Consider the following 25883-nt stretch of genomic DNA (forward strand, 5'->3'; position numbering starts at 1 on the left):
GGGGGTGGTGGGGGGCGGCCAACCTGACCCCTCATCTCTGGCCGTCAGTGGGAATCCCGTCCATCAAGTGGTGCGGAGCCGAGGGGGACTACAATGTGATGGTCATGGAGCTGCTGGGGCCCAGCCTCGAGGACCTCTTCAACTTCTGCTCCCGCAAGTTCAGCCTCAAGACGGTGCTGCTCCTGGCCGACCAGATGGTGAGTCCCTACCGTACCATTGGGCACAGGATACCAGCCCTGCCTCCTGCGACTGGAGGATGCCCCAGCAGGAGGCAGTGACAGGGACATAGGACAGGCTTGGTTCCTAGACCAGGACCAGGGACCTTGACCATTGGCTGTAGAATTGGGGGTAGGGGGGTCTTTTTTTTTTTTTTTTTTAAGATTTTATTTTATTTATTCATGAGAGACATACAGAGGGAGAGGGAGAGACACAGGCAGAGGGAGAAGCAGGCCTCATATAGGGAGCCCCACGTGGGACTCAATCCCAGGTCTCCAGGATCAGGCTCTGGACTAAAGGCGGTGCTAAACTGCTGAGCCACTGTGGCTGCCCCATATAGCAGGGCTTTAAATGCAGATCTCTAGGCCTCCTGGGTTGGGCTCCTAGGGTAGGACCTGGGACCCTGCCCTCAGGTGATTCTAAAGCCAATGATCACACAATCTGGGCTGCACCCCAGTGTGTGACTGACTGTAGGTAATTGCTAAGCCTCTCTGAGCATCAGTTGTCTCATGTGGGAGTCTCTCCTTTGTTGTGGGGTCAAGAGGGACACTACACAGTGCCTGGACCAGAGCAGATACACGGCCCACTGATAAGCGGTCCTTGGGCCCTAAAGCCCTTTACAAACTCAGAGGAGGAAACCTTTTTAAAAATATAACATAGATGGGATCCCTGGGTGGCGCAGTGGTTCGGTGCCTGCCTTTGGCCCAGGGTGCAATCCTGGAGACCCTGGATCGAATCCCACGTCGGGCTCCCGGTGCATGGAGCCTGCTTCTCTCTCTGTCTGTGTCTCTGCCTCTCTCTCTCTCTCTCTGTGACTATCATAAATAAAAAAATATATATATATAACATAGAATTTTGGACTCAGAATGATACGTGGAGCTCTTGTTAGGCAGGGGTCTGGGTCTGCAGCTGGCCTGCAGAGTCTACAAACACTTGCAATTTGGGACTAAATGTGTGTGTGCAGAGGAGAGTTTGTCAGATTCTCACAGGATGTGACACTCAGTAAAGGTTTAGGAAATACTCTGCCAAGCCAGACGAAGCTGTTGACTTCCAGAAGCCTAAAACCCAGAGACAGGACTCGCTTGCCAGAGGACGTATTGTGTATACCCACATTCATTCAAGTTTCTGACATAATATTTAAAGGAAGGGTCTGTATGGTCCCCCTGACTCTGGTGTCTTTTGCAAGCTAGGAGACAAATCCTGTCTTTTGTTCCCTAGATCTGTCACCCCTGAGTTTAGGCTTCATTGGTCCTTCACCCTTTCCTCCCTTCCCCCACAATTTTGGTTGCCAGAACAGTCTTTGAAATGCCTCTCTAACTCCAGCTCCTCAAGTCTGGTGATGGTGTAGAGCCAGGCAGCAGTCTCTCCTGGCCAGGCCCAGATGCCTTACCAGGCTTCATCTCTAGATCTTGCCGTTAGCTTTCCAACCTTGCTGTCTGTCCCTGTTGCACAGCAGCCTCGGTGCGCTCCTTTCAGAATTCCTCTCTACGTCACTTCCTCCAGGAAGCCTTTTCTGACCTGCCCCTCAAAATCATCTTATGCAGTTGCGGAGACAGATCTTTCTCCCCTCCCCAGGGCAGGGACCACAGATGCCTCTTTTCTATTCCTACCACCCCTGCCCTCAGGCCCCAGTGCAGGGCCTGGCCCAGGGTGCCCTCCATGGACCACTTACTGAGTGACTTGCTGCTCCCTCCCCCAGATCAGCCGCATCGAGTACATCCACTCCAAGAACTTCATACACCGGGATGTCAAGCCTGACAACTTCCTCATGGGGCTGGGGAAGAAGGGCAACCTGGTGTACATCATCGACTTTGGCCTGGCCAAGAAGTATCGGGACGCCCGCACGCACCAGCACATCCCCTATCGGGAAAACAAGAACTTAACCGGCACTGCCCGCTACGCCTCCATCAACACCCACCTGGGCATCGGTGAGTGTGCAAGGCCCGGGAAGCCATGTGTGTGCACTCGTGGGCTTGCTGGCCAGGCTGCTCCCCCTCAGTTGTTGCCCCAAAGTTGGGTCTTTCAGGAGAAGAGCTATGGCATGGCAAGCACCTTAACATGCCTTGCTTTGCCCCCACAGCAGCCACATAGAGTGGGGGGGTGGGGGGCGGGGGCCGCACGCAGGCTCACAGGTGCAACAGAGGCCGCTCTGCATTGCACAGCTTAGAGAGGACCAGAGTCAGGTTCGAGCCTGGCCCTGTCTGTTGCCACACTTGTACCCTGTCCACAATGTGGGCTGGCGAGGAGGCAACAGGGTGCTTATTACATAGTTGTTGAATAAATAAGTACCTGCACTAGAGAAACTAGACCCAGATGGAGTAGGGAAAGCTTGGCCCCAGGCCTTTTTCTGTAGGAGGGATGATAACCCGTGTCTATTTGGGAGTTGCGGCTAGCCAGTGTGAGGGCTGGCGGGAGTCGGGGCAGTGCCTTTCAGTTGAGCATGTCCTGGAGGGAGAGGGTCCTAGTCCCCATTGGCGTGGAGCCCCAGTGGACCCTGCCCCTCACCCTGTCCTCGACTCCATGCAGAGCAAAGCCGTCGAGATGACCTGGAGAGTCTGGGCTACGTGCTCATGTACTTCAACCTAGGGTCCCTGCCCTGGCAGGGCCTCAAAGCAGCCACCAAGCGCCAGAAGTACGAGCGCATCAGTGAGAAGAAGATGTCGACACCGATTGAGGTCCTCTGCAAAGGCTACCCCTGTGAGTAGCCCAATGAGGGAAGCAGCCAGCTGGGGACCCGGACCCCCTGCAGGGGAAAACAAGGGGAAGACAAGGCCGCCCAGCTCACACTGGACCCCACTGCCCCGGTGCCAGAACGTTAGTCAGAGACTAGCTGTCCCTGCTCAGGCCCCTCTCCTGCCTCATCTCACAAGGGCTACATTTTAGGAAAGCTAGTTCTTCCTCGCCCTGCGAGCCTCCTTTACCACCCACACAGAACATGCCCGTTCTGACACTTTAGCTCACCACACATGGGGGAGGTTCCCTCCACCAAGCAAGTCTCCGTGACATCCATTGGGTGTCCTCTAGCTTAACTCAGTTCTGACATAGTCTGCCTGGAGGCGGCAGCAGATCACACAGGTTTTGGGGGCTCGATCTCACAAGACCACTCCCTCCCACCCCGCCAGATGGCCGGTCACAAGTCTGACTTGCTACCTGTGCTCTGAGTCTGACATTCCCAGCCCCCCTCCTTGGCTGAGATGAATTTGCTAGAGCGGCTCACAGGACTCGGGGGAACTTACTTGGTGTTCCACTTTATTAAAGGCTATGATACAGGATGTGGATGAACAGCCAGATGAAGAGATACATAGGGTGAGGTCTGGGAGGGACCCGAGCACAGGGGCTTCTGTCCCCATGGAGTTGGGGTGTGTCACCCTCCTGAATGGGGACGTGTTCACCAACCTGGAAGCTGTCCAAACCCCATCCTGTTGGGATTTTTATGGAGGCTTCTTCATGTAAACATAAGCGATTACTACATTTCCAGCCCTCTCCCTTCTAGAGAAGTGTGTGGGGGTGGGGCGGTGAAAATTCGAAGCTTCTAGTCATGGCTCGCTCTTGTGCGCAGCCCACCCTTCCAGGAGCCATTAGGAGCCCACCCAGAGTCGCCTTTTCAGAACAAAAGACGCTCCTAGTGCTCTTAGCGTTTGGAGATTTACAAGGGTTTTCGGAGCTCTGTGCAGGAATGGGGGCTGAGACCAGTATATATTTTTTACTAGCTCACAAGGGCTCTCCCCACCCCTGCTTTCTGGAGGAGGAAGTTTGCCTCCTGTGGCTAACGTCATGTTGGGAGTTCCCACTGTGCTCTTTACTGTCCTTTGGGTTTTGTGATCCCTCCTGATCTGCCCTGTGCACGTGGTCCCCAGAATGATTGGCAAGAGCAGATAGAGCTGTGGCCTAAGACTGCGGTGCCAGCCAACTGCAAGGGAGCACTTGTTCATAATTCATGGCTCTTTGGTTCTAGTCAGGTCTTCCCAGGCTCTCCCCACCGACGTGCGAGGGTTTTAGCACTGTTAGAGGGACCGTAGTTCAGCTCTGTCATCATCTTGTTCCCTCTTAGATTGAAAGTATTTGTAGGGATAGTGGGTGAGTGGGTAGGACGACCTGGGCTACGGGGGCCCTGGGAGCCTAGGCTGGGCCTCACCTCGGCCTTTTCTGTGACCCCTGCCAGCTGAGTTCTCAACATACCTCAACTTCTGCCGCTCCCTGCGGTTCGACGACAAGCCTGACTACTCGTACCTGCGCCAGCTCTTCCGCAACCTCTTCCACCGGCAGGGCTTCTCCTATGACTACGTCTTCGACTGGAACATGCTCAAATTCGTGAGTCACCTGGAGGCCAAGGCGGGCTTGGGGGACTGGACGGGGAAAGCCCTGACTCATAAGGCCAAAGTGACCCTGTGGGGGGTGGGGCTCCCGAAAAATGGGAGTTATGACCTGGACAGTGCCAGCGACGTCGCTGGGGTCCCGGAGTCCCCACGATCTCCCCTCTGCAGCCTCATCTGTGCTGACAGCACGTGCTGCTGTGGTCAGCAGGGCCTGGGCAGGGCACCACCTCCCGCCAGGCCCAAGAGGACCTGGCTGGGCCTCGAGTCCCTCCTCGGTGCCCTCGGCGGGGCGTGGATGGCGCTGGCGGGCCCCCCGGCTGTCCTGATCGTTGCCTACACCACCCTGCTCTGGTTGTTCTGCACATCCCAGGCGGCTGCCTTCAGCGTGGCTTCTCTGGCCAGCCTCGACCCGTTCATTGTGGTTTCTTTCTTCCTGGTCATGGGACCCTGGGTCTTGTTAGGCGGTTGCTCTGTCTCCCTCTTTTAAAGGTCTTGGGGGGGGTGGGGGGTGGGGAGGAGCGTTCGTCAGCTGTGCCCGGAGCTCCGGAATCTGTGAAATTGTGTGTCTCGTTTCACATCTCTTCTGGAAAAGGGGGCTTCCTCGAGTCAGGCTCAGCCCCGTGACAACGAAGCCATTGCGCTGCCCTGCCCCCGCCCCCGTCCCTGGGCCGGGCCCACGTACTCACCCTCCTACTGGTAAGGACCCACCAAGGCCTGGCCTTTCCGAGATTTACCGCTTGGCCGGGCAAGCACAAGAGGCTGAGCCTCTGCTGTGCTCTCTGTCCCTTCCAGGTGCCCGGCGCCCCTGGGCACCCAGGGCCCTCCAGATAGGCCTGTGGAGGAGGTGGAGGAGCTGCCCCCCCAAAACTACTGGCCTGTGGTCTGGACTCCGGGGCCCCAGTTCTGACGTCACCAGGTGTGTCTGCGCCCATCGGGGCCAGGCCTGAGGAGGTGTCCCTTGGCGTTGGTGGGGTGCGGTGGAGAGGGAGTGGTGGAGAAGGCCCTCCCGTGAGATTCTTGGGGACGAATCAGCTGCCTGATGAACAGAGCCTGAAGGAGGGATGACGTTCACTGCCCTGGAGGGCCTGGTGGGAACGGGCACTGGGAGCAGCCTCAGCAAGACCCCGACGGTGGCCTCTCTGTTGCACCTGAACTCATTAAACGCCCCCAGCCTGTATCGCACTTCATGCTGGTGTGCCTCTCCTTTTGTGGTGGATGCCAGATGCTCAGGACCCGAGGGCTTATCCTCTTGGACACTGGGGTCGGCACTTGGTCTGGCGCCCCTCTTCTCTCTCGGCTTGGGGCAGTACTGTTCCCTGAGGAGTTTGACAGGTCAGGCAGAGAACATCAGTCCCACGGGCCAAGGGACCTGAGGGGTGGGGGTGGGCAAAGGGCAGTGGGGCACCTTTCACCCCAGACGTTCCAGCTGGGAGTGTGGCCAGGGGCCAGGGGCCAGGGGCCAGCTCTTCTCACCAAAGGGCGTTCACTGCTCAAGGCATCTGGACATCTGTGTAGAAAATTTTTCCCGGGCCTGCTGTGGGGATGGGCTTGGCCCTTCCTCTCAGTGTAGCTCCAAGAAACGGGTGTTATGTTGTCTAGGCTTGCACCATGCAGTATGGTAGCCACTGGCTACGTGTGGCTAATTTTAATTAAAAGGAATCAAAGCTGAAAATGTAGTTGCTCACTTGCATTTGCTACATTTCAAGTTGTCAGGAGCCACATGTGTTTGCTTAATGGCTACCACGTCCAATAAGGCAGACGTGAACATTTCCATCATCACGGAAAGTTCTGTGGGACAGTGGTACTCTAGATGGGTTCTCACAGAACCTCTCATGGGACCATCCAGCTGACAAGATCTCATCTCAACCCAGGCCAAGAGCACCCCCCACCCACCCATGGCTGGTACTCTGACCCCTTCCTGGGGTTCCCTCTGAAGCAGGCTCTAGAGTCAGAAGCTGAGCAGAGGTGCCACCAGCCTTATTCTGCATCTCTGACTTGAGGGTCCTGGATGGGATCCCTGGGCGCCTTTGACCCCATCACCACCACGGTGAACTCCACCGTCTCTACCTGCCTGTTGGCGGAAGCATCTGACATGTGATATGGGGACCGTCCATGCCTTCACCCCAAGGCCAGGCCCCTGGTGCCATTACCAGCACCGCCCTACAGACGGGACCCCACGCCAGGCACCAAGGGCTACGGACTCCTGCCAGAAGGATTGCACCCTTGACAGAGCTTCTCTCCGTGAAGTGGCCACCCCATTCGGTGTCAGGGCCCTGGAGCCCCCGGATCCCTGGAGCTCGGGACATTGCTGTCGGCACCCACAACCCCTGTATTCCGAGGTCCACCCAGCAGGCCAGCAGGAGACTCAGTGTAGCCAAGGACAGGGGTCCGCACGACAGAGGTGGATTCTTGTGTGACTTTGATGTTGATCTTTTGTGTTTTCTGTGGGCAAATAAAAGCCAAGAAACCTCCCCGGTGTGCATTTCTTGAGGCGTTACTGGTTGGATGGAAACGTGCGTGGAGAGTAGTTCCTGCTCTGGGCTGGCCTTGACCCGAGCCTGCTGGGGTCACAGGGGCAGGGGCTCCAGCTGTCTGCTTCAGTGGCTTACCCCAGGGCTGCAGCCCTCAGAGTGGACCACTTGGCTCACCAGCCTCAGTTGGCCCAGGCCAGGGATGAGCCCTGCCCACAGTGCTCTTAGCACAGGCTTGCTCTGGTCCTGCCTGGCTGAGTGGCTCGCTGCCATCCTATCAGGGCTGAGTGGAGCCTGGGGTGGCAGGGGTGGGGGGATGCGGGGACGGGGACTGGAGTCAGAGGCAGAGCCCTGGTGGTCAGGCCTGCCTGGACAGGCTTGTGGGCGGAAGGGCCAGGGGTGTGCTTCTCAACTAACTCTTCTGGGGCTGCAGAGTAGGACTGGGCAGCAGAGGCCCGGATTCAAGCCCTGGCTCTGCCCTGAGCTATGTGACCCCACATAGGTCATGAGAGCTCTTGGGGCCTTGATTCCTCACTAGGATTCAGGGATCATTCTGATCCCTAGCTGCCCATCTCTGGAGTTGCTTAAAGGCAAGGGTCACCTCCAGCCCTCATTTCCCAAGGACAGCAGAGCCTTCTCAGCCAGTTCCCTGGGCGAGGCACAGGGTTGCAGGAGCCTGTACCCCCTGGCCCGTGAACAGGCCCCCCACTCAGCCTGCAGCTCTCTCCTCCACAGATGCGGCCCCCCTCATGCCAGCCCCCCGCCCTTCCCTGTGGACGACCCCAGGACCAACTAGGTAATGCGGCTAGGTGCCGCTCCCGTGCCATGCTCCTCTCTCTGAGCCTTTCTCCTTTCCTCCTTCACTGGGGTGGCAGCGGCTGGAGGGCAGGCCTGGGGGGCTCACGGAACCCTTCCACCCCAGCCTGCCCATCAGGCCTCTTTTTTCTCCACGGGGCATCTGGCCATTCTTCCTTGAGCTTCCCCTGAGCTCCTCTCTTGTCTCAGGGCCACCCCTGCCTGCCCCCCAGCACCTGCCAGATGTCATTGCCAGGTCCAGGGACAGGAGAAGAACAGCCTTTGATGAGGTCCTCCAGCTGTCGCTCTGGTTCAAGTCCTGGCCCTGCCTCTAGCTGTCCTTGTTACTCCTTCCCTGGGTCTCTGAACACCTGCCCTGCTTGTTTGGAAACTCGGAGGAGCTGAGGGCTTCTGAACACAGTAGGGGCCCAGGTTGGGAGCGTCAGGGAGTGCCCTTGCACACTCTGGGGCTTTGTTCCTCCCAGCTCTGCCTTAGCCCCTTGAGACCAGGGCAGAGTGACCTTGCTCTGCTTCTCAGACCCAGCTACCTCCTTCCTCTGGGCGGTTGTGTGGCTCTGTTTCTCTGTCCTGTGTGATCGTGGGTCATTTCTAGGCCTCGGGCTCCTTGCCTTGTGGGGAGGAGGTTGGGCCAGAGGGTTTCTGAGCCGTGTCTTCCCCAGGTGCCCACTCGGCCTCCCTCCCCATGCTCTGCCTGGCGGGAGTGCTGGATCTCAGAGCCCCCTGAGCTCTCAGGGCTGACCAGGTCTTCTCTCACCCCAACAGGGCGCGGCCCGGAACCCCGAGGATGTGGACCGGGAGCGGCGAGAACACGAGCGCGAGGAGAGGATGGGGCAGCTCCGGGGTTCCGCGACCCGGGCCCTGCCCCCTGGGCCACCCACGGGGGCCACCGCCAACCGGCTCCGCAGTGCTGCCGAGCCCACAGCTTCCACCCCAGCCTCCCGCATCCAGCAAGCTGGTGAGCAGGGACCTTGGGCGGTGGCTGGGCCTGGGAATGGGGGCGGCCGGGGACCTGGGCGCTGAGGGTGGCCTCCCCCTGCCTCCCACCCTCTAGGCAACACTTCTCCCAGGGCGATCTCACGAGTCGACAGAGAGAGGAAGGTGAGCATGAGACTACACAGGGGTGCGCCCGCCAACGTCTCATCCTCCGACCTCACTGGGCGGCAAGAGGTCTCCCGGATTTCAGCCTCACAGGTGAGCTGCACCCACGCCAGCCCCACTGTACCTCACCGCTGCACTGGAGGGCTGTAGTCTGGAGGGAATCGGGCTCGAGCTTCTGTTCTTACCTCCCCGATGACTTTGGAGCAGCCCCCTTTATTGAGCAGAAACTTGGCTTCATTTAATCTTCTGAGTGGGTTTAGCCCCACTGAGCAAAGAGGAAACTGAGGCTCAGAGAAGTAGCTTGCCCCCCAGCAGATGGTGATCTGGGATCCCCCCTTTACTACCAAGGCCCAGCCCGGGTGGGCCGCAGGGAGCTCACAGAGGAGGGGCTGATGGTCCCTGCCATTGGGAAACCCCCTTCCCCTCAGGTCCTGCTCAGCACAGGATTTGAGGGATGGTCAGATTCTGCTGGTGGCCCCACTTGGACTAGGAAAGTCAGGAAGGAGGAGTCTGTGGTTGCCCGGGGATGGTGTCTTGGCAGAGGTGGGCAGGAGACCTGCTTTGGTCCTTCTGCCTGAGGTGGGTGAGCCTCAGGACGGGCCACAAGCTGCGAGTCTGATGGCCCCGACTTGCGGTGGGTCTAGAGCTGGCTGCTTTGCCTCTGGGCAGCGTGCTTGTCTACACAGCAGCCACGTCCTAGGGTCATTGAGATCACATACCCCTTACCTTGGCTCCAGGGGCGGGGGGGGGGGAGGGCATGGAGTTTCACACTGCCATCATTAGCTCCTTATCCCTCTCCACCTCTGTGCCTCTCCTCCCAAAGACAAGCGTGCCATTTGACCATCTCGGGAAGTGAGGAGGAGCCACCATCGGACCAGTATTTGCTTAGGTGAGTCAATATCTGCTGCAGAGGCAGCCCAGCCAGGCCTAGAAACACCCGTGGCCCCAGGAGGGAGATGAGTATATGTAATGGAGTGGTGGGGGGGGAGTGGCAGGGATCCCCCAAATGCAAAGCTCCCAAAAGAATTTACCTTGGAGCTACCTGACTCAGGCTCTGAGTAGGCCCAGCCCACACCAGCTAATTTCTGCTGGAGAACCCTTCCTCTGCCCTCACTCAGGTCAGTTCTCCATCCTGCCCCACCTTGCCTTAAAACAATCTGCAAAGTTAGTTCTTAGCGGAGACAGCCCTGGGGCCCACACCCTGACAAGCTCCCCCAGGGTTTCAGTCCTTCCTCCCCTGGGCTGTTAAACTCGTCATTCACACAAAGCACTTAGAATGGGGTCATAGATTTAGGAGTTTCTCTGCTATAAGAGAAGGCCCTTGGTGGCCACCATGAGCCCTCTGGCCAGTGTGAACCTTGATGAGATTTCCATGGCCACATGCGGGCTTGAGGTGCTGAACAGCAGGTCTCTGCTCTGGGGCCCAGCTTGGGGAAGCAGAGGTTCTGTGGGGGTCGGTGGAGGGGACATGCTGATGAGCTCCCTGGGGAATCTGTACATTTTAGGGGGCTTCACCAGCTTGGCCTCAAACCAGGACATCCTGAGCATGATTTACTTTGCAGAAATTCATTCCACAGGTAGAGCTGGGATATAAGTAGGGCTTACCTATGCCAACTCTCAGGTCCAAGAACCAGTCCTTCTATTCTTTCTATGGGGTGGGGGTGAGGGGCCGAGGTGTGTCTGCTTACCAGGAGGACAGAGGAGGGAGAGAGATTGTGTTCTTCTGATGAACATGGAGCACCTGCTCTGTCCCCGGAGAGGGACCGGCTCAAAGCCTGGGGACAAGAGAGTGGGAACTGCATGTGGTCTTGTGGATGGGTGGCCAGAGGCAGACGTGCACCTCATCTGTTTTCTCTCCCCCTTCTAGTGTCTTCACTGTATTTTCTTTTAAAAAACAACAACAAAAAGATGGGGAAAAAAACCACTCAAAAGAACAAAAAGAAAAAAACCCAGCATAAAACCGACGATGGATTTTGTTTCTTTTATTTTTTTCCTCTTTTTTTTTCTTTTCTTTCTTTTTCCTTTTTCCTTTTTCCTTTTTTTTTTTTTTTTTGCCAATGGCAAGAAGATGGGATGCTTTCAGCACAGAGGATTCTTGTCCCTATGCATTTCCCACTGTCCACAACCTTCAGGCTGCCAAATGCTCCCCAGACACTGGGCTACAGGAGCCAGACGCCATGGCCCCGCCCCAGCCAACACAGACACCGGCTGGAAGGGGCTGTCTCTCTGCTGGAGATGCAGCTGGTCCTCACGGGCCGGGCCATCAAGAGGTGGCCCGAGGAACTGGGGGAAAGGTTTGGTTGGTGGGAGGCAGATCCCACTGGGTGCTCTTGAGCCTCAGGACCCCAGGAGACATGCACAGCCCCAATTGCCCTGAAATGACTGTGGCTGAATTCCTGTGTTGGGCTTTTTCCAATGTCCCCTGAGCGTTTGGGTCTCTTCTTTGCCTCTCCAAGAAGACTTTGAGGAATGGGTGGCGAGGTGCTGGGGGCTGCGATTCCTCGTGTGCGTGTGTGTCTGTGTCTGTAGCTCCCGGGACAGCGGGTGCCCCGCTCCACCTGCCAGGCCGAATTTCTATTCTTCTAACAAGGACATGGGGGTAGGCAGTGACTCCCATGTCCCTCAAGGGCAGAGGGCCCTTGCCACTCCCGACCCCCAACTGTCATCAGCCTGTGGCAGCCCCCACCTCCCCTTCTGGGTCTTAGGGCAGAATCCATGGAGACTACTTCCAGAAAGCATCCGGCTCCTGGGTTATAAATTAATTCTCCAGTCCCGAGGCACCTGGGGCCCCACCCTCCCTGGGTTCTGCCTCTTGAGGAGCAGCCTGGGGTCAGGGCTGGGCCCTGGATTTATCCACTCCTCCTAGGTAACACCCATTTTTACTTTATTTTTGTTTGTTTTTCTCCGTGTGTGTGTGTGTGTGTGTGTGTGTGTGTGTATTTCCTAATTTATTTACCTCTTTTCCCCCTTTTTTTTCTTTTTCTTTTTTTTTTTTTTTAATTAAAGAGCAAAGCTTTTTATTACTTTGTAATTTAAAAAACTGAAAAAAAAATACTGAAGAACTTTGGGGGGAATTTTGTACTTTTTTCCTGTGTAAATATTGGACTTTTTTGAGCTTTATTGTGGTTGTTAATTTGAAGTAATAAAGTAGAAAAGGATAAAGTGACATGGGCAGCCCTTGGTCCACCTCTTTGCACTGGGGGCTTCTCCCCAGCAGGCCTGGGGGGTGTGTAGCAGAGGTGACTCCCCCTGGGCATTGATCAGCACCTCCCTCGGGTTATTTTAAACCAGTGTTTGACAACAGCTGGTGCCTCATTCAAGAGCAGATTCTGACTCCAGAGGGGACTGAGGTTTCTCATCCTCACAGGATCCAGGTGACCACTGGCCCAGGACCACACTGCATAGGACCACACTGCATAGGACCACACTGCAAGTCTCAAAGCAAAGCACTCTTCACAAGATGATCTTATTCACATAGGAATTGTGAGTGCGGCCCTATTTATCTCCCCACCTTCAGATGCAGAAATGGTGCATAAGTAAAATAACCTGCCCAAGGTCACACAGCCAGCTCTCCAGCAGTGAAACCAGGATTCGAACCCTGCCGCTGGCCAGGGAGCCCTATGAGTGAGGGAGGGTCCCTGAGGCCGGTTCTGGTGCTGACTCTGCACCAGTGCCCATGGGCAATGCTTCCTTTGGGCTAGCCTTGATAAAGGAGCAGCCCTCGGCCTTGCATTCCTGTGTCTCACTGGCTTCAAGAAGAATCTGTCAGTTTACCTTTATCCAACATTTTACTTTCCAACTTCTCATTAACCCAAGAGCCAGTATTGCCATAATCAACCTGCAAGGCAAGAGCAAAGCCAGCTGACGGCCCAGTCAGTCTGGGGAGAGGGTGAGGGCTCTGAGAGGTTGGTTCCCCAGGAGTGTTCTGAAGTCCTCGGCATAGCTCATATCCCCAGAATTAAGGTCCCTTCAGGGCTAGCATTTGAAGACCCTGGGACCCCATAGCCTGGCTCGGGCCTGGGGAAGGGTCTCCTGCTGCCCCTCCATGGAAGGCTTAGGCAAAGCTGGGTTCTAATTCACAACCATCAGAGAGGGGAGTGTGTTACTCAAAGCCAAGGAATACCAGAAGGCCTGAAAGTATGGGCAGTGCCCCAGAGCCAAGCACAGGAAAGCCTGTCTGGGAGAGTTAGTGACCCCACCCCCCAGCTCTCCATGTGCTCCCCTCAGGACCTTTCAGGGAGTGAATCTGACCTCAAAACAGTAAGTGGCATAACCGACTACAGGCTCTGAGGGAAAATAGAAGGAGCTCATCTTTTTTGAAAGTCTTATATACATACTTCTGCAGCGAAAATCTTAGTGCCTAGTAACACTAATGTATTAAAATTACAATTTTAATATTACTAGTAAACATACCTATGGGGTAAAGAGGTGTTTTTACAGTTTGGGGGGTTTTCTTGTCCTTGGAATATATCTCACTAAGGGTACACTGTCCGAGTACAGTGCCCAGAAGTAATGTGAAATCATTCTTTTCTCTGTGGTTATTGTATTGATTTTAATAATGAGTGAGTACTCCCCCACCCCATCCCAGTGTTTTCATTTACTTTTTTGGAGATGTTACATATCTGAAAGTCAAACTATATGAAACATTATAATCAGAGACTCACTCCTGTTCCTGGCCCGCCACCCTTTCTCCTACCCATGATCCTCACTGGTCTCTCGTTCATTCTTCCTCTGTTTCTTACTTGGCGAGCTAATGTACATGGGAGTGGGTGGTGGCTGACAGTCTCTGAGGAAGTGACATTTAGCTGAGGCTAGAGGTGACCAGGATGTGTCAACCATGCAAACAGTTTATTAAGTACACCAAATAATCACCCAGAAACTTTGCCAACATGCCACTTGATGAATCATTTTCATTCATGCAACAAACAAACATTGACTAGGCTTGTATGGGTGCCAGGGATGCCAGGTGCTGGGCTGAGGAAGAGTGGATTGCAGGGGTGAGGGTAGGGAAGATGGGGCTGGAGTCCAGAGGGCCAGCTTGGCTCCTCTGTGACCTTGGGTGTTGTCTGGGTCCTGGCTTTCTCCTCTGTAAAATGGGGGTGATAATACCTGCTTCAGAGGGTGGCAGGATTAAATAAGACCACAGAAGAATGAAAGGGCTGAGATAATTGAGGGCTTTCCATGCCACGCCTGGTTCCCAACCCTTTGCTCATAATAATCTATGAGGTTGGTATATAATGATGCCCATTTTATAGGTGAGGACATTGAAGCACAGAGAAACCTGCTTGGCTCCGTGGCCGATGCCTTTAGCCTCCATGATAGGCACTGTGTAAGTGCTTAGTAACGGTAACTATACATTTCATTTTTAAAAAATTATTTATTTATTCCTGAGAGACACAGAGAGAAAGAGAGGCAGAGACACAGGCAGAGGGAGAAGCAGCCTCCATGCAGGGAGCCTGACGTGGCACTCGATCCCCGGTCTCCAGGATCACACCCTGGGCTGAAGGCGGCGCCAAACCGCTAAGCCACCAGGGCTGCCCAACTATACATTTCAAACATGAGATGTGACCTTGGCTTCCAGGGACTCAGCCTAGTGGGTGGGGGGAGAGACCCACTAGCAAATGGTTCATCCCAATACAGCATCCGGTGTGAGATGCTCAATATGAACTAGAGACAATGGAGGGAGGGAATGTGTCTGGTGTCCTCAAGGAAGGTGTTTCAGAGATACTTAACCTGAGCCTTGAAATGTGAGTAGCAGTTTACTGGAGACAAGTGGGGCGGGGGTGGGGTGGGGTGGGGGGGTGGAGTCATTCCCAGCAGAGGAAATAGCATGTGCAAAGGCCCAGAAGTAGAAACTAGCTTGATATTCCAAACACAGAGGGGGAAGGAAAAGATCCAGGCAGCGGACGCTAGTGGAGGCAGAGGTGATTCTGTAGACGTGGGGATGCAGAAGGCTGTTCTTACCTGAAGCAGCTCATTCTTGAGCCCTGGTTTTCTTATCTGTAAGATGGGAATCACCATGCTATGCAGAAGCAGTAATTCCCCACTAGTCCCACAACTTCAGTGCCTACTCGCCTGCCTGACTTCCATCTGCCAGCACCTACAATGCTAGAAATGACTGATTAGGGAGGAGGGCCTAATGGGTGTGAACTTGAGGAATGTGAATCTGGCAACAGTGGGCAGGGACCCTGGAGGACAGAGAAAGGAGACAGGGAGTTTTAGGGAGTTGTGGTCACAACCCGGGTGGGAGGCTTCCAGAAGGCAAGGATGACTAAACCATGTCAGAACAGTCTGTTCTGAGCCGTCTGAGAGAGAGAGAGGGGTCGAGACTCTGAGGTTACCCAGGTGCCTGGGCGCACCGCAGAACCACCGACAGAAAGCTAGAAAGCAGGTGGCAGACAGGTGCATTCTGGGCTCCAAAGCAAGGGGGGTGGCCCCAGGGGAGAGGAGCAGAGCTGGGGGCAGGGCACCAGGAAGGAGGGCGTGGTCCGCCGGCTCCAAAGAGCAGTGGCAGGGTGAGGTTGCCAAAAAAAAAAAAAAAAAAGAGGTTCTGGTTGACCATTTCACCCTAGTTCTTTTTTTTATTTGGAATATAATTTAGGGGAAAAGCGCATATATTAAGTGTACAGCTCCATAGCTCTCTACCTGTTTCTATACACCTGTGTAACCTCTACCTGATGAGAACATAGGCGACTGGCGGCACCCCAGCAAGCTCCCTCAAGCCCCTTCCCATTCAACATTCCCCCACACCCATAACTGCCCATAATGACGACGCAGGACACCACTCTTCTAGATTGTCTCAACAAGTGACCTTCTGACTCTGGGGGACAGAGTCAAAGCAGAGAGTGGGAGGAGGCCGTGCACCCAGGAGGCTGACAGGAGGAGGAAGGCCCAGGCCAGTACCTACTTGGGTGGGCAGGTGGGAAGAAGTGGTTTTTGAGGGTCGAACCGGTGTGCAAGTATTTGGAGGCCAAAGAGCCCCTGAGGAGGGGGATAGATGACTGGCTGCAGCAGGTTGGGAAGGGAGGGGAAGAGGCACAAGGAGAACCTGGTCTGGGACAAAAGGAGGGGCAGGGCTTCCACCCAACTCATTTCCCCTGCAAAAAGCCCAGCTCCTCATACCACTGCGCTGCTCCCTCCTGGGCAGTGGCACACTGGCTCCATTCCTTCCTATTGTCCGCTGCCCCCCCAACCTCAGGCCTCCCAAAAGGAGTGGATGGGGGGGACCCCTGCAGCCTGCTGGGGGGGGGGGGCAGGCTCCAGCAGCGCTTGAGCAAAGGGGAAAGCCTTCTACTCCAATATCCTCTCCGTCTGCTGCTCCCCCATCTGTGCCCTAGTTGAGAGACAGATATGGGCATAGTTAGAGCTGAGAACGCCGCCAAGCCCTGCGTCACATCCTCCTTCCCAGAGCCTACCGCACAGGCGCCCACAGGAACGAGTCAGTCAGTCCAAGGGATAAACACCTTCCAAGCCCTGGCTTGTGTGCCTCTGGCTCAAGCCACAGTCCTCTGGGGACCTGTGGTCAGTGAGGGAGAAGGGTTCCAGGATGCAGGATCCACGTTGCCATGGTGACACCAGTCCCCTTCTCCCTTCCTCCCTGCCACCTCTTCTTTCACCCTAGCCTCTCTCCAACAGCATCTCTGTCCTCCCGACTGGGTGAGGCTGCATCCCGCAGCCTGTGAGGTTCAGGGAGCTGCCCAGCCCGGCTCGGCCTCCCCGAGGCTGGGCTGCTCCCCGAGGGAGAGGCTGCGGGGCTGGGGGAGCAGCCCCGCCAGCTGCGGGGGTGAGCAGAGTGGAGAGCCGGCCCTGGGGCTCGGGGAGGCAGCCCGGAGACCCCTGCAGGCCCCTGGGGGAACAGCATGGCAAGTAATGACACCTCTGAGGCTTTTCATCCCAGCCTCTTCAAAGCACCTATGATTAAGGTGAGGCCCCTTTGAAGTGGTCCCATCCGGGTTTACCAGTCACTGTAGCTCCGAGGCTGACAGCCAGGCCTCTTGTTTCCTCTTCACCTCCCTCTCATTAAAGCCTCTCTGAGAAAGCCCTGGACCCCGCTTCCCTAGCTACCTGCCCCCCCCCCCCCCCCCCCCCCCCCCCCGCTCCCACCTGCAGAGGACCTCCCCTGCCGGGTGGCAGCGCTCCAAAATAGTTGACTGCAACCTGGGATTTTGTAGAGAATCTGAAACACATTCCTAGGAACTCCAAGGAAATTGGCAGTAAATCCTCTTTGGCCTGTTTTCATTTGCTTGTTTTTGTTCGTTTTGACTAGGTAAATTAGAAGTGGGACTTGGCCCCGCCTACATCAGAAAGACAGGTGTGTGCATGCGTATGTGTGCGTGACTGAGAGACAGAAAAAGAAGCTTCTCTCCTGTGTCTCCAACTCAGGCTTTTCCCAAAGCAGCCTGCAAATCATCAACAGCCACATTCCCGATTTAGACACACACACAATCCCAGGTGGCGTCTCCAAGAAATGGCCTCGTTCTGCTTGCTGATGGTCAATGATGGCCTGAACGTCACCACCACTAAGGCAGAGGCTGTGTGAAATCAGAAGCATTTTCTCTTGCTGTCTGATTTTCCTAATTCCTGTGGGGGCTGGAATGGGTCCTGGGTTCATGTCACCGACATCTCATCTGCTAAATGGTGGTCACTGCTGCTTGATGAGATAATAAGAGCTTGGTACATGGCCTGCACATAGTATATGGTCAATAAATAGTAGTCGTGCTACAGATGAGGAAGAACACACCAATGCCAGCCCGTGTGTGTCAAGTTCTGGGAATGCAAAGATGATTAAGATCTAGTCCTTCTTTGCCTTCCATTTATAGGACCACTATTCTCCTGACTTCCAGAAATTTTCTATGTATTTTAAATCATACACACACATGCAGGCACACCCCGCACAAATACACACACACACATATATTTGCATAAATGAGACATCCAGTATTTAGATCCTCCCCCCCCCCTTAATGACATATGCAGGGGAACTGATGTTTTATCAGGGACCCCAAAGGAGGGAAAGAACGGAAATGCGGTGAAGGTAGGAGTGAGGAGTGTATTCTAGGTCATGTGAACAGCAGGACCAAGATCCAGGCAGCGGACGAAGATGGCTGCTGGAAATGGACTCTCGGGTGACCGTGTTTGAATCAGGTTTGCTTAATCAAAATCATCCCATTTGAGCCTGTTTAGGTTTTCAATCCCGAACAGGAATTTCAGAAAGGGTCTTCTGTGTTTGTATTTGAGGACATTAAAAACAACACACACTGAGTGCTTATAACGTGCCAGGCTCTGTGCTAACAGCCTTACTTGTGTTACCTCAGTTAATCCTCACATCAGCCCTGAAAGGAGGGTACTCGTATCATCCTCATTTTACAGATGAGGAAACTGAGTCTCGGAGAAGCTAAGTGATTTACCCAAAGTCTCACAGCCTGTCAGTGGTGGAGCTGAGAATTGAACCAAGTGGTTTGCACTGCACAGGGTAAAGTCCTGTGGGGTGGGGGATGACTCCACCCCCTGGCTTGGGCAGTCTAGGCCTGGCCAATTGGAGCATTGAATTTCCTGGCTACAAGGATTGGCTCAGAAATGGGAACATGACTCAAGATGCGCCAATCAGAGGCAATCCTGAGACAAAACTTTGAGAATTCTTGAGAAAGAGGTGCTTTGCTCTTGTTGGGGCGGGGGAAGCCCACCTGAGAATGAGTCAATGTGTTTGTGTACCAATACACATATGACAGAGAGACATAGTGTCCCAATGACTCTGTGTGAGGCCTCCAATCCAGCTCTGCTTTTCACTTCCTAATTGAGCCCATAAATTCACTTTCTTTGTTTAACTTGAATTGGATTTCAATCAGTTTGCAACCCAAAGGGTTCAATTCAGGTAAAAAGCTAGTTGAGTATTCAGCAGTCCCGTTCTGTAGACCAGAGCACAATTATCAGCTGTGTGCATAGTAGTGTGCTGACATTTTCATTCATATATATATATGTATTTTTTTGAAAGATTTTATTTTTTATTCATGAGAGACAGAGAGAGAGAGGCAGAGACACAGGCAGAGAGAGAAGCAGGTTGGGAGCCCGATGCAGGACTCGATCCCAGGACCCCAGGATCACGACCTGAGCCCAAGGCAGATGCTCAACCACTGAGCCACTAGGCTTCCTCATATATATATTTTTAGGACAATCCTGCCAGATGGGTTGTTCTTACTCTCTACCTGCTTACTGATGGGGAACAGGCTCAGAGAGGCAAAGCCACATGCCTAAGATTCACTGCTAGGAAGTAATGGAGCTAGAGCTGTGCTCTGCCTGCCACACCATGCTGCCTCTCCAGGGCTCCAGGCCAGGTCTCCCACTGCATCCTTGAGGACAGGTAGGAGACATAGAGGCTACAGGTAAATGGATCTGGAGAGTTCTGGGCTCTGGGCCACTCATCAGCTTTCACTCCTGAGGCTTTGGCTCTTCTCTCTGCACTCTCTTACTAAATGCTAGGAGTGGATTTTGAATGCAGAGATAATCTGATCTGGTCTTTACCATTGAGAAGTTCTCTGTCTGATGGAGGAGACAGATGCATTCAAATGAATTCATGATGCACAGTGAGAATAAAACAGAAGGGAATAATAAATCATTTTTTGAATAACCTTTTTCTTATTTTGAAGATATTACAGGCTATTTTGCCAACAAATTTTGGAAAATACAGAGAAACAAGATGGTAGGGGAGGGGGAAGGTAACCAAACTAACACGAATAATCCTGCCACTTAGAAGGACCCACGGTTGACATTTTGTCATATTTCTTTCAGTCTCTCTTCTGACCTTTTTTTTTTTTTTGCAGAGTTCAGACCAAGTGGTCATGCAAATCTATTACTTCCTTTTTATTCAATATTGTTCCTAATCATTTCCTCATGTTATTAGAAATGTATAAAGAGGCTATTTGAATATCTACATAAGTATGCTGTTGTACGGATATACCAGAATTTACTTAAGTATTCCTTGGTGACTTTCAGATTATTTCTAACTTTTTGTTAAGGAGAAGCTAATTAAAACAGCATGGAGAAAATGAAGGAGGTGGGGATCAAGAAGGAATCAAAAGATGACCTCGAATGTGGTCTTGAAGGAAAGAATAGCTATTTGCTGGAGGCAGAGAAAGACATTCAGCTTTCTATAGCCACTGGGCAGGTATAGGGTGACAGGTGGGCTGGGGAACTGTTATAATTGTCCAGAGGTAAGGGGACCTGAATCGGGGCAGTGGCCCCACGGGTGGAGGGAGGAAGGGACTGATAAGAGCAGCATCTTTGAGCCTAGATGGATGATGGGCAATTGCATGGAGCAGGGAGGGGACAACAAGTGGGATACATTTTGATCTTTGTTTTGGAAAGCCTGAGGGAGAGGATGAGGAAAGGCAGGGAGCAAACAACCAGGGCTTCCAGTGCTACCTGCTGATCTGCCGTGTCACTCAGGCCAGGTGACCTTCTGTCTTTAAACCCTTTCTGGCAATCCAAGCCTAAAAATACCCACCACTTGTCTCTGCCCCCACCAGTCTAGGGCCTCTGTAAGCTGAGACCCAAGAGTTAGTACCCTTGAGGAGGAGGGGCTGAGAACCTGAATTTGGGTGTGGTTTGGCCTGAACACTCAGCAGATGTTGAATTGTGTCCGGTTTGTAAGCTTTCTATGCTAAGTACGAGAGATAGTGATGCTGGGACAAGGACTTTGCCCTGGAGAGCTGGGAAGTCATAAACAGGTGATCATAATGCAGCTGGTAGGCTTGTTCTTTGTGTTGGGATAGCCTTGAGGAACTTCTTACCTGAGGCTGGGAAAGAAGTTTTCTATAGGACTCTTTCTAGAAGGTATTCATTAAAGCTATAAAGCTATAAATAATCTTTGAGTGTGTTCTCTGTGTCAGCCCTGTATTAAGTACTGGATTACATCAGGAAACAAAAAGAGTAAACATCTTTGTCCTTAGAGGGCTGATGGAAGACAAAAAACAGGCAGATTATATATTATGATAGAAATTAAGTGATAATGGGAAAAAAATAGAGCATGATAAGAGGGGAATCAGGAGCGCATGTAGGGGCTTAGCAATTTTACTAGGGTGGCTAGGGAAGGCCTCAGGGAGTGAGGGACATTTGAACAAGTCCTTAAAGAAGGTGAGGGAAGGACCATTTGGATATATGAGGAAACAGTCATCCTGGCAAATGGAACAGCTTGTGCAAAGGATTTGAGGCAGAGGGTGCTCCACTAGTTCTAGGAACAGCAAGAGGTCAATGTGGAGGGAAAGAAGAGGTGGAGATGAGGTCAGACATGCCTGGATGGATAGAATGCTAAATGGAGCCAGGCTTTGTAGGGATTTGTAAGGACTTTGACTTTTACTCCCAGTGAAATGGGGGAATGCTGGTGGTTTTCGAGCGAAGAACTGACATGTTCTGATTTACCTAAGTGGGGCACCTGGGTGGCTCAGTGGGTTAAGCAACTGACTTTGGCTCAGGTCATGATCTCAGGGTCCTGGGGTCAAGCCCTGCAACTGTCTCTGGGTTGAACAGGGAGTCTGCTTGTACTCCCTCTGCCCCTCCCCTCCCCAGGTGCTCATGCTCTCTTGTGTGGTCACAAGCTCTCTCTCTCTCTCTCTCTCTCTCTCTCCCTCTCTCTCAAGAGCATGAGCAGGGGGCAGGGCAGAGGAAGAAGGACAAGCAGATTCCCCTGCTGAGCAGAGAGCCAGACACAGGGCTCTGTCCTGGGACCCCAGGATCATGACCTGAGCGGAAGGCAGACATTTAACCGACTGAGCCACTCAGGTGTCCCAATAAATAAAAATCTATTTAAAAAATTAAAAATAGAGTGTAAGAATCCCTCTGGTCCTATACTGACACAGTCTGGGGCAAGGCTGGGAAAAGGAAACCAAATTAGGAGAACGTTGTGATAATCTTGGTCAGTTTGGGCTGTGATAACAGATTTACCATAGACTGGGTGGTTTATCAGCAACAGAAATTTATTTCTCACAGTTTTGGAGGCTGTAAGTCTGAGATCAGGATGCCAGCCAGCGTGACTGGGTTCTGGTGAGAACCCTCCCCTGGGTTACAGATTGCCAACCTCTATCCCCACGAGGCAGAAAGGCTAGGGGGCTCCCTGGGACCCTTTTTATAAGAGCACTAATCCCATTCCTGAGGGCTTCACCCTCATGACCCAATGACCTCCCGAAGTCCCCACCTCCAATACCATCATATTGAGTTAGGATTTCAGCATGTGAATTTTGGGCAGTGGAGTTCAGTCTATAATAAGGATCTTGCAGTGACCCTCAGCAGACACTGGATGAGGGTGTTAGCAGAGAAGAGGTGGAAAAGGTCAGAGTCTAGATATATTTCGCAGGTAGAGCCAAGTATTTTCCGCCCCAGTGGGTAAGGGGGTGAGAGGAAGGATTCAGGGATGACTCCAGGAGTTCTGGCCTGGGCACCGAAAAGCCAGAGTTGCCAAGGGCTGTTGGGGAGGCTGTAAGGGTGCAGGCTTGTATGTGTTTGGGAGGCACGCAGACTTGGAGATGCCCCTGGACCTCAAGCTGGGGGTGTTAAGTAGAGAGTATGGGGTAGGAGTCTGGGCAGGGGATAGAAATACATCTGGGGATCTGGAACACACCAATGCCAGAACTTGGCTGGATTCTGTTTTTCAGTTAACCTGGATAAGGGGTGGACCTGGCGAACAGCAACGCGGTAGGCAGCTTCAATGGCATCTGAAAAATGTTGCTAGTTAGGCCGCCCGGAGGCAGGCGGGGCACGAATGAAGCGCCGCGAAGTGGAAGCGGAAGAAAACGTCTTTCTCCGCTCTGCAGTTCCACCTCCCGCGATTGCAGACAGCGCTTCAGCACGCATTAATTGCACAATTCCACGCGCACCTTTCATTCGACGATTAGCCATTATATATTGTTCCATCTTCAAAACAGGCCCCGACGGAGGAGGAAATTACAGTTAAGAAAAGTGAAGTGCCAGAGAGCCCGCGAGTGTCGGGGGCCGAGCTTGGAGCCCAGGACTTTGTCCGTGCAGCCCCAGAAGCTCTGTGGTGGGCAGGGTTGGGGGCTCGAACTGCGGCGGGGGCGACGACTCTCGGCCGGGTTGGGTGCGAGCCGAGGACCGAGGTCGCTCCCACCTCCGCGCGGCGAGCGGCGGGTTTCGGGCGCGGCCCCTTTAAGGTCGGGCGGGTGATCTCAGCGGCGCGCTCGCCGCCCCGCCCCTCCCCGAGGCGTGCTCAGTGCGCAGGCGCGCCGCGGCGGCACTCCGCTGGGCCCCGGACCCGCCGGCGGCGGCGAGACACCGGGGTTGCGGCGCCGCCCGCCCGCCCGCCCCGCCCGCAGAGTCGCCGCCGCGCGCGGTCCGCACCCGCCTCCGCCGCCGGCGCCGCCATGGGCTCCTGAGGTACCTGGCCCGGCCGGGCTCGCGCCGGAGCCGTGAGGGGGGCGGCTGCGGCTCCCGGGGGCGGGGGCTGCTCGGGGTTGGAGAGGCCTGCGCGGGGGGCGCCCCGCGGGGCGCGTTGGCCCCAGGTCGCCGGGCCGGGAAGGCCCGAGGGGAGCCGGCCAGGCCGAGGAGGCAGGGGGCGTCCGTCGTCCGGCCCAGCCCGTCCCGCCCCGCGCCCCCTCCCCGCCCTGCGGGTCGCGGGACCGCCCGTGGGTGTGCCTTGGCCCCCTCCTGGCCAGCGTGGCAGGCCCTCGCCCGGCGTGTAATCGGACCTGCCTGTGGGGGTGGCCGGGGGAGAGGGGAGGCGGGTGGACAGGCCCTCTGCAAGTGGGATTGTGCGAGCCCGGTGGGTGTGCTGGCGCCTGGCACCACCGGGTGGGGGAGGCATCCGTGCCCTGTGCGGGTGGCTGTGATCCGGAGGATGGTTGGCCTGGCCGGGCCTTTGGGGATGCACCGTGCACTCATGGTGTAAGTCTTGCATACTAGTCAGCAGCTCGGAGGGGCACCGAGGATGACCGGGGGCTCCAAGGATATTTGTTGGGAAAGGGACCAAGGAGGCCGGTTTAGAGTGTGAGTATCCATCCCGTGGGTGTACATTTCCTCTCTGGGCACACCGCTTAGGTCTGGTGCTAGTTGACTCCGGGCCATGGCAAGGCAGATTTGGGGGGTGGGCATATTCTCTCTGGGTCCTGTAAGGCCGGATATCTTATACACATACGCATGGGTGTGCCAGCACACCCCAGGCACTGTGGTGCAAAGCAAGTGTTTGCACGCCTGATACCTGTGTGTGTGGTGAAGGCCATGTATTATTTATCTGACTGCTGGGAGCTTTATGTAAGGAAAGAAGCAGCAATCTGTGCCCTGGAGGCCTGTGCACTGCAGTCAGCCCGGCAAACAAGCTCACCTGCGCCTGCAGAGGAGACGCAGGTCTCAGAGGTGTGACTTCCTTCACAGGTCATGTCTGCAGCGTCCCTTCCTGTCTGTTCCTTTTCAGCATGCTTGGTGGGCCCCCTCGGCTCTGCACGTCGGGACATCTCGTCAGAGGGTGCCCTGTGTATCAGTGCCGGCACCGTGGGTTGGGGAGGGCCCGCAGCCTGACCTGTGTGTGTCCATGTTGTCAGACCTCAGACACAAACTCACAATGCCCCTGGCTTCCAGGTACTCTCAGGTCGGTGGAGGAATCAAACTTAGAAACAAGCAATCACAACGATGTGAAAAATATAAAACAATAGAGGGAGTGCAGTGTGGGTTCATTGCTGGAAGAGGGGGAACGTGGCCAGCAGCAAAGATTCCAACACATGGGGACAGCTGGGCTGAAGCTTGAAGGATGATGAACATTTGTCTTTGGTGCTTACCACATATTTTCCCAGTTAATTTTCTCAGTGGCTGTGTGAGTACAGAACTGTTGTCATTCCCCGTGTGCAACTGAGGAAACTGAGATCCAGGGGGAGTACATGACTCACTTGTCTGTGGTCCATGGCAGGCCTAGATAGAGTCTTCCTCGAGCCAGGACCTCTCTTGCTGCCAGATTTTGCTGCCTCGTAACTGATTGAACATCTACATGACAGGCCCCATGCCAGGGGCACAGGTATCTGAAGATGAATGGATCTTGGTGCCCTAGGCCTCCCAGTCTGCTTGGGAGAAGGGTGGAGATGGATGTAGATAGTGATCTCCATTCAGACACGAGGGCCCAATAGCTATGAGGGTAGAGAAGGCACTGTGAATTCCCACCTCCTCCCTTTTGCCCCCTAGACCATAGGCAACCTGGGGTGCCTTTGTGCAACCCTTGGGATTCTGGATGTGTTGTAAATTGCTCCCACATGATGGTGGGTTAAGGAGCCCCTTCAGAGCTCTCCAAGTGGGCCAGAAGGAGACCTTCAAGGCAGAATGGGTGTGAGTGATCTCCTTGTCCTACTTCACTCCTGTTGGCCAAGTTCTATGGAGCTTGGGCTTCTGTCTGGAGGCCATTTGCCCCCCCTCTGCCTTTGAGGTTTTGTTCCTGGTTTCTGGAGAGCCAGCCCAGCTCTCTCCCCGAGAGGGACTCAGCGCTATTTCCAGTCCCCTCTGTGCTTATTTCTCCCTGTAAATTCCCTGGAGTGGAAACAGCCTCAGTAAGGCGGAGAGTACAGCCCTTTATTGTTTTGAAACCGAGTGCCCTTCTCACTCTGTGGGGCATTTCACCTGGGGAATTGGTGTGTGAGTTGTGGAGGGCCAGCGGCTGGGCCCTGGGAGAGCTCTGTGTGAGGCCTGCCATGGGCCTTCACTGGGGCAGTGAGCACTTGCTGAAGTCCTACTGTGTGTCGGGCTCCATGCTAGGCCACCTTGGGGGACAGGGTCCTGAATGGTGGGTGGTGCCTTCTAAAAGGCTGTGGTTGGCTGAGGAAGTCCAGTGTGTAACAACTGTGTACAAGACAGTGCTCTACTTGTGGTTGAAACAGAAGCCCTAAAAGGGTGCTGAGGACAATAGGAACAACAGCTTGTTTATTAAGCACTTACTGTGTGCCAGGCACAGTTCAGAGTGCTTTGATGAATGACTGTGTTTATT

The 25883-nt window shown here is 54.4% G+C and overlaps 2 protein-coding genes and 1 long non-coding RNA gene across 15 annotated transcripts in view; 2 read left to right on the top strand and 1 right to left on the bottom strand.

Annotated features, from left to right (window-relative positions):
* The window catches only part of CSNK1E (casein kinase 1 epsilon), a 33894-nt gene extending 21811 nt beyond the window's left edge, over positions 1-12083 (top strand). For 6 of the 12 annotated variants that reach the window (XM_072843978.1, XM_072843980.1, XM_072843977.1 and 3 more), the window contains 4 exons: positions 49-197; positions 1916-2144; positions 2743-2913; positions 4379-5038. In XM_072843978.1, coding sequence (XP_072700079.1) covers positions 49-197; positions 1916-2144; positions 2743-2913; positions 4379-5019 — 1190 coding nt within the window. In that variant the 3' untranslated portion in view covers positions 5020-5038. Of the gene's footprint in view, positions 1-48; positions 198-1915; positions 2145-2742; positions 2914-4378; positions 5039-5124; positions 5229-5324; positions 7004-7738; positions 7800-8581; positions 8775-8870; positions 9011-9740; positions 9807-10784 lie in introns of those variants that run through there. The other 6 variants (XM_072843985.1, XM_072843986.1, XM_072843987.1 and 3 more) reach the window with 3 other exon arrangements.
* Positions 12084-15478: 3395 nt separating this feature from the next.
* LOC140642844 (uncharacterized) lies at positions 15479-16456 on the bottom strand. Its single transcript, XR_012039248.1, has 2 exons — positions 16333-16456; positions 15479-16250 (listed from the first exon to the last, which is right to left on the bottom strand). It is a non-coding gene; the product is annotated as an uncharacterized lncRNA (long non-coding RNA).
* Positions 16457-23193: 6737 nt separating this feature from the next.
* TMEM184B (transmembrane protein 184B) overlaps positions 23194-25883 on the top strand; it is a 49649-nt gene continuing 46959 nt past the window's right edge. For both annotated transcript variants that reach the window (XM_072843991.1, XM_072843993.1), the window contains exon 1: positions 23194-23299. The gene's annotated coding sequence lies outside the window, so the exon portion shown is untranslated. The remainder of the gene's footprint in view (positions 23300-25883) is intronic.

This window comes from Canis lupus, chromosome 11 (assembly GCF_048164855.1).
Source record: "Canis lupus baileyi chromosome 11, mCanLup2.hap1, whole genome shotgun sequence".
In the NCBI taxonomy this organism is placed as follows: Eukaryota; Metazoa; Chordata; class Mammalia; order Carnivora; family Canidae; genus Canis; species Canis lupus.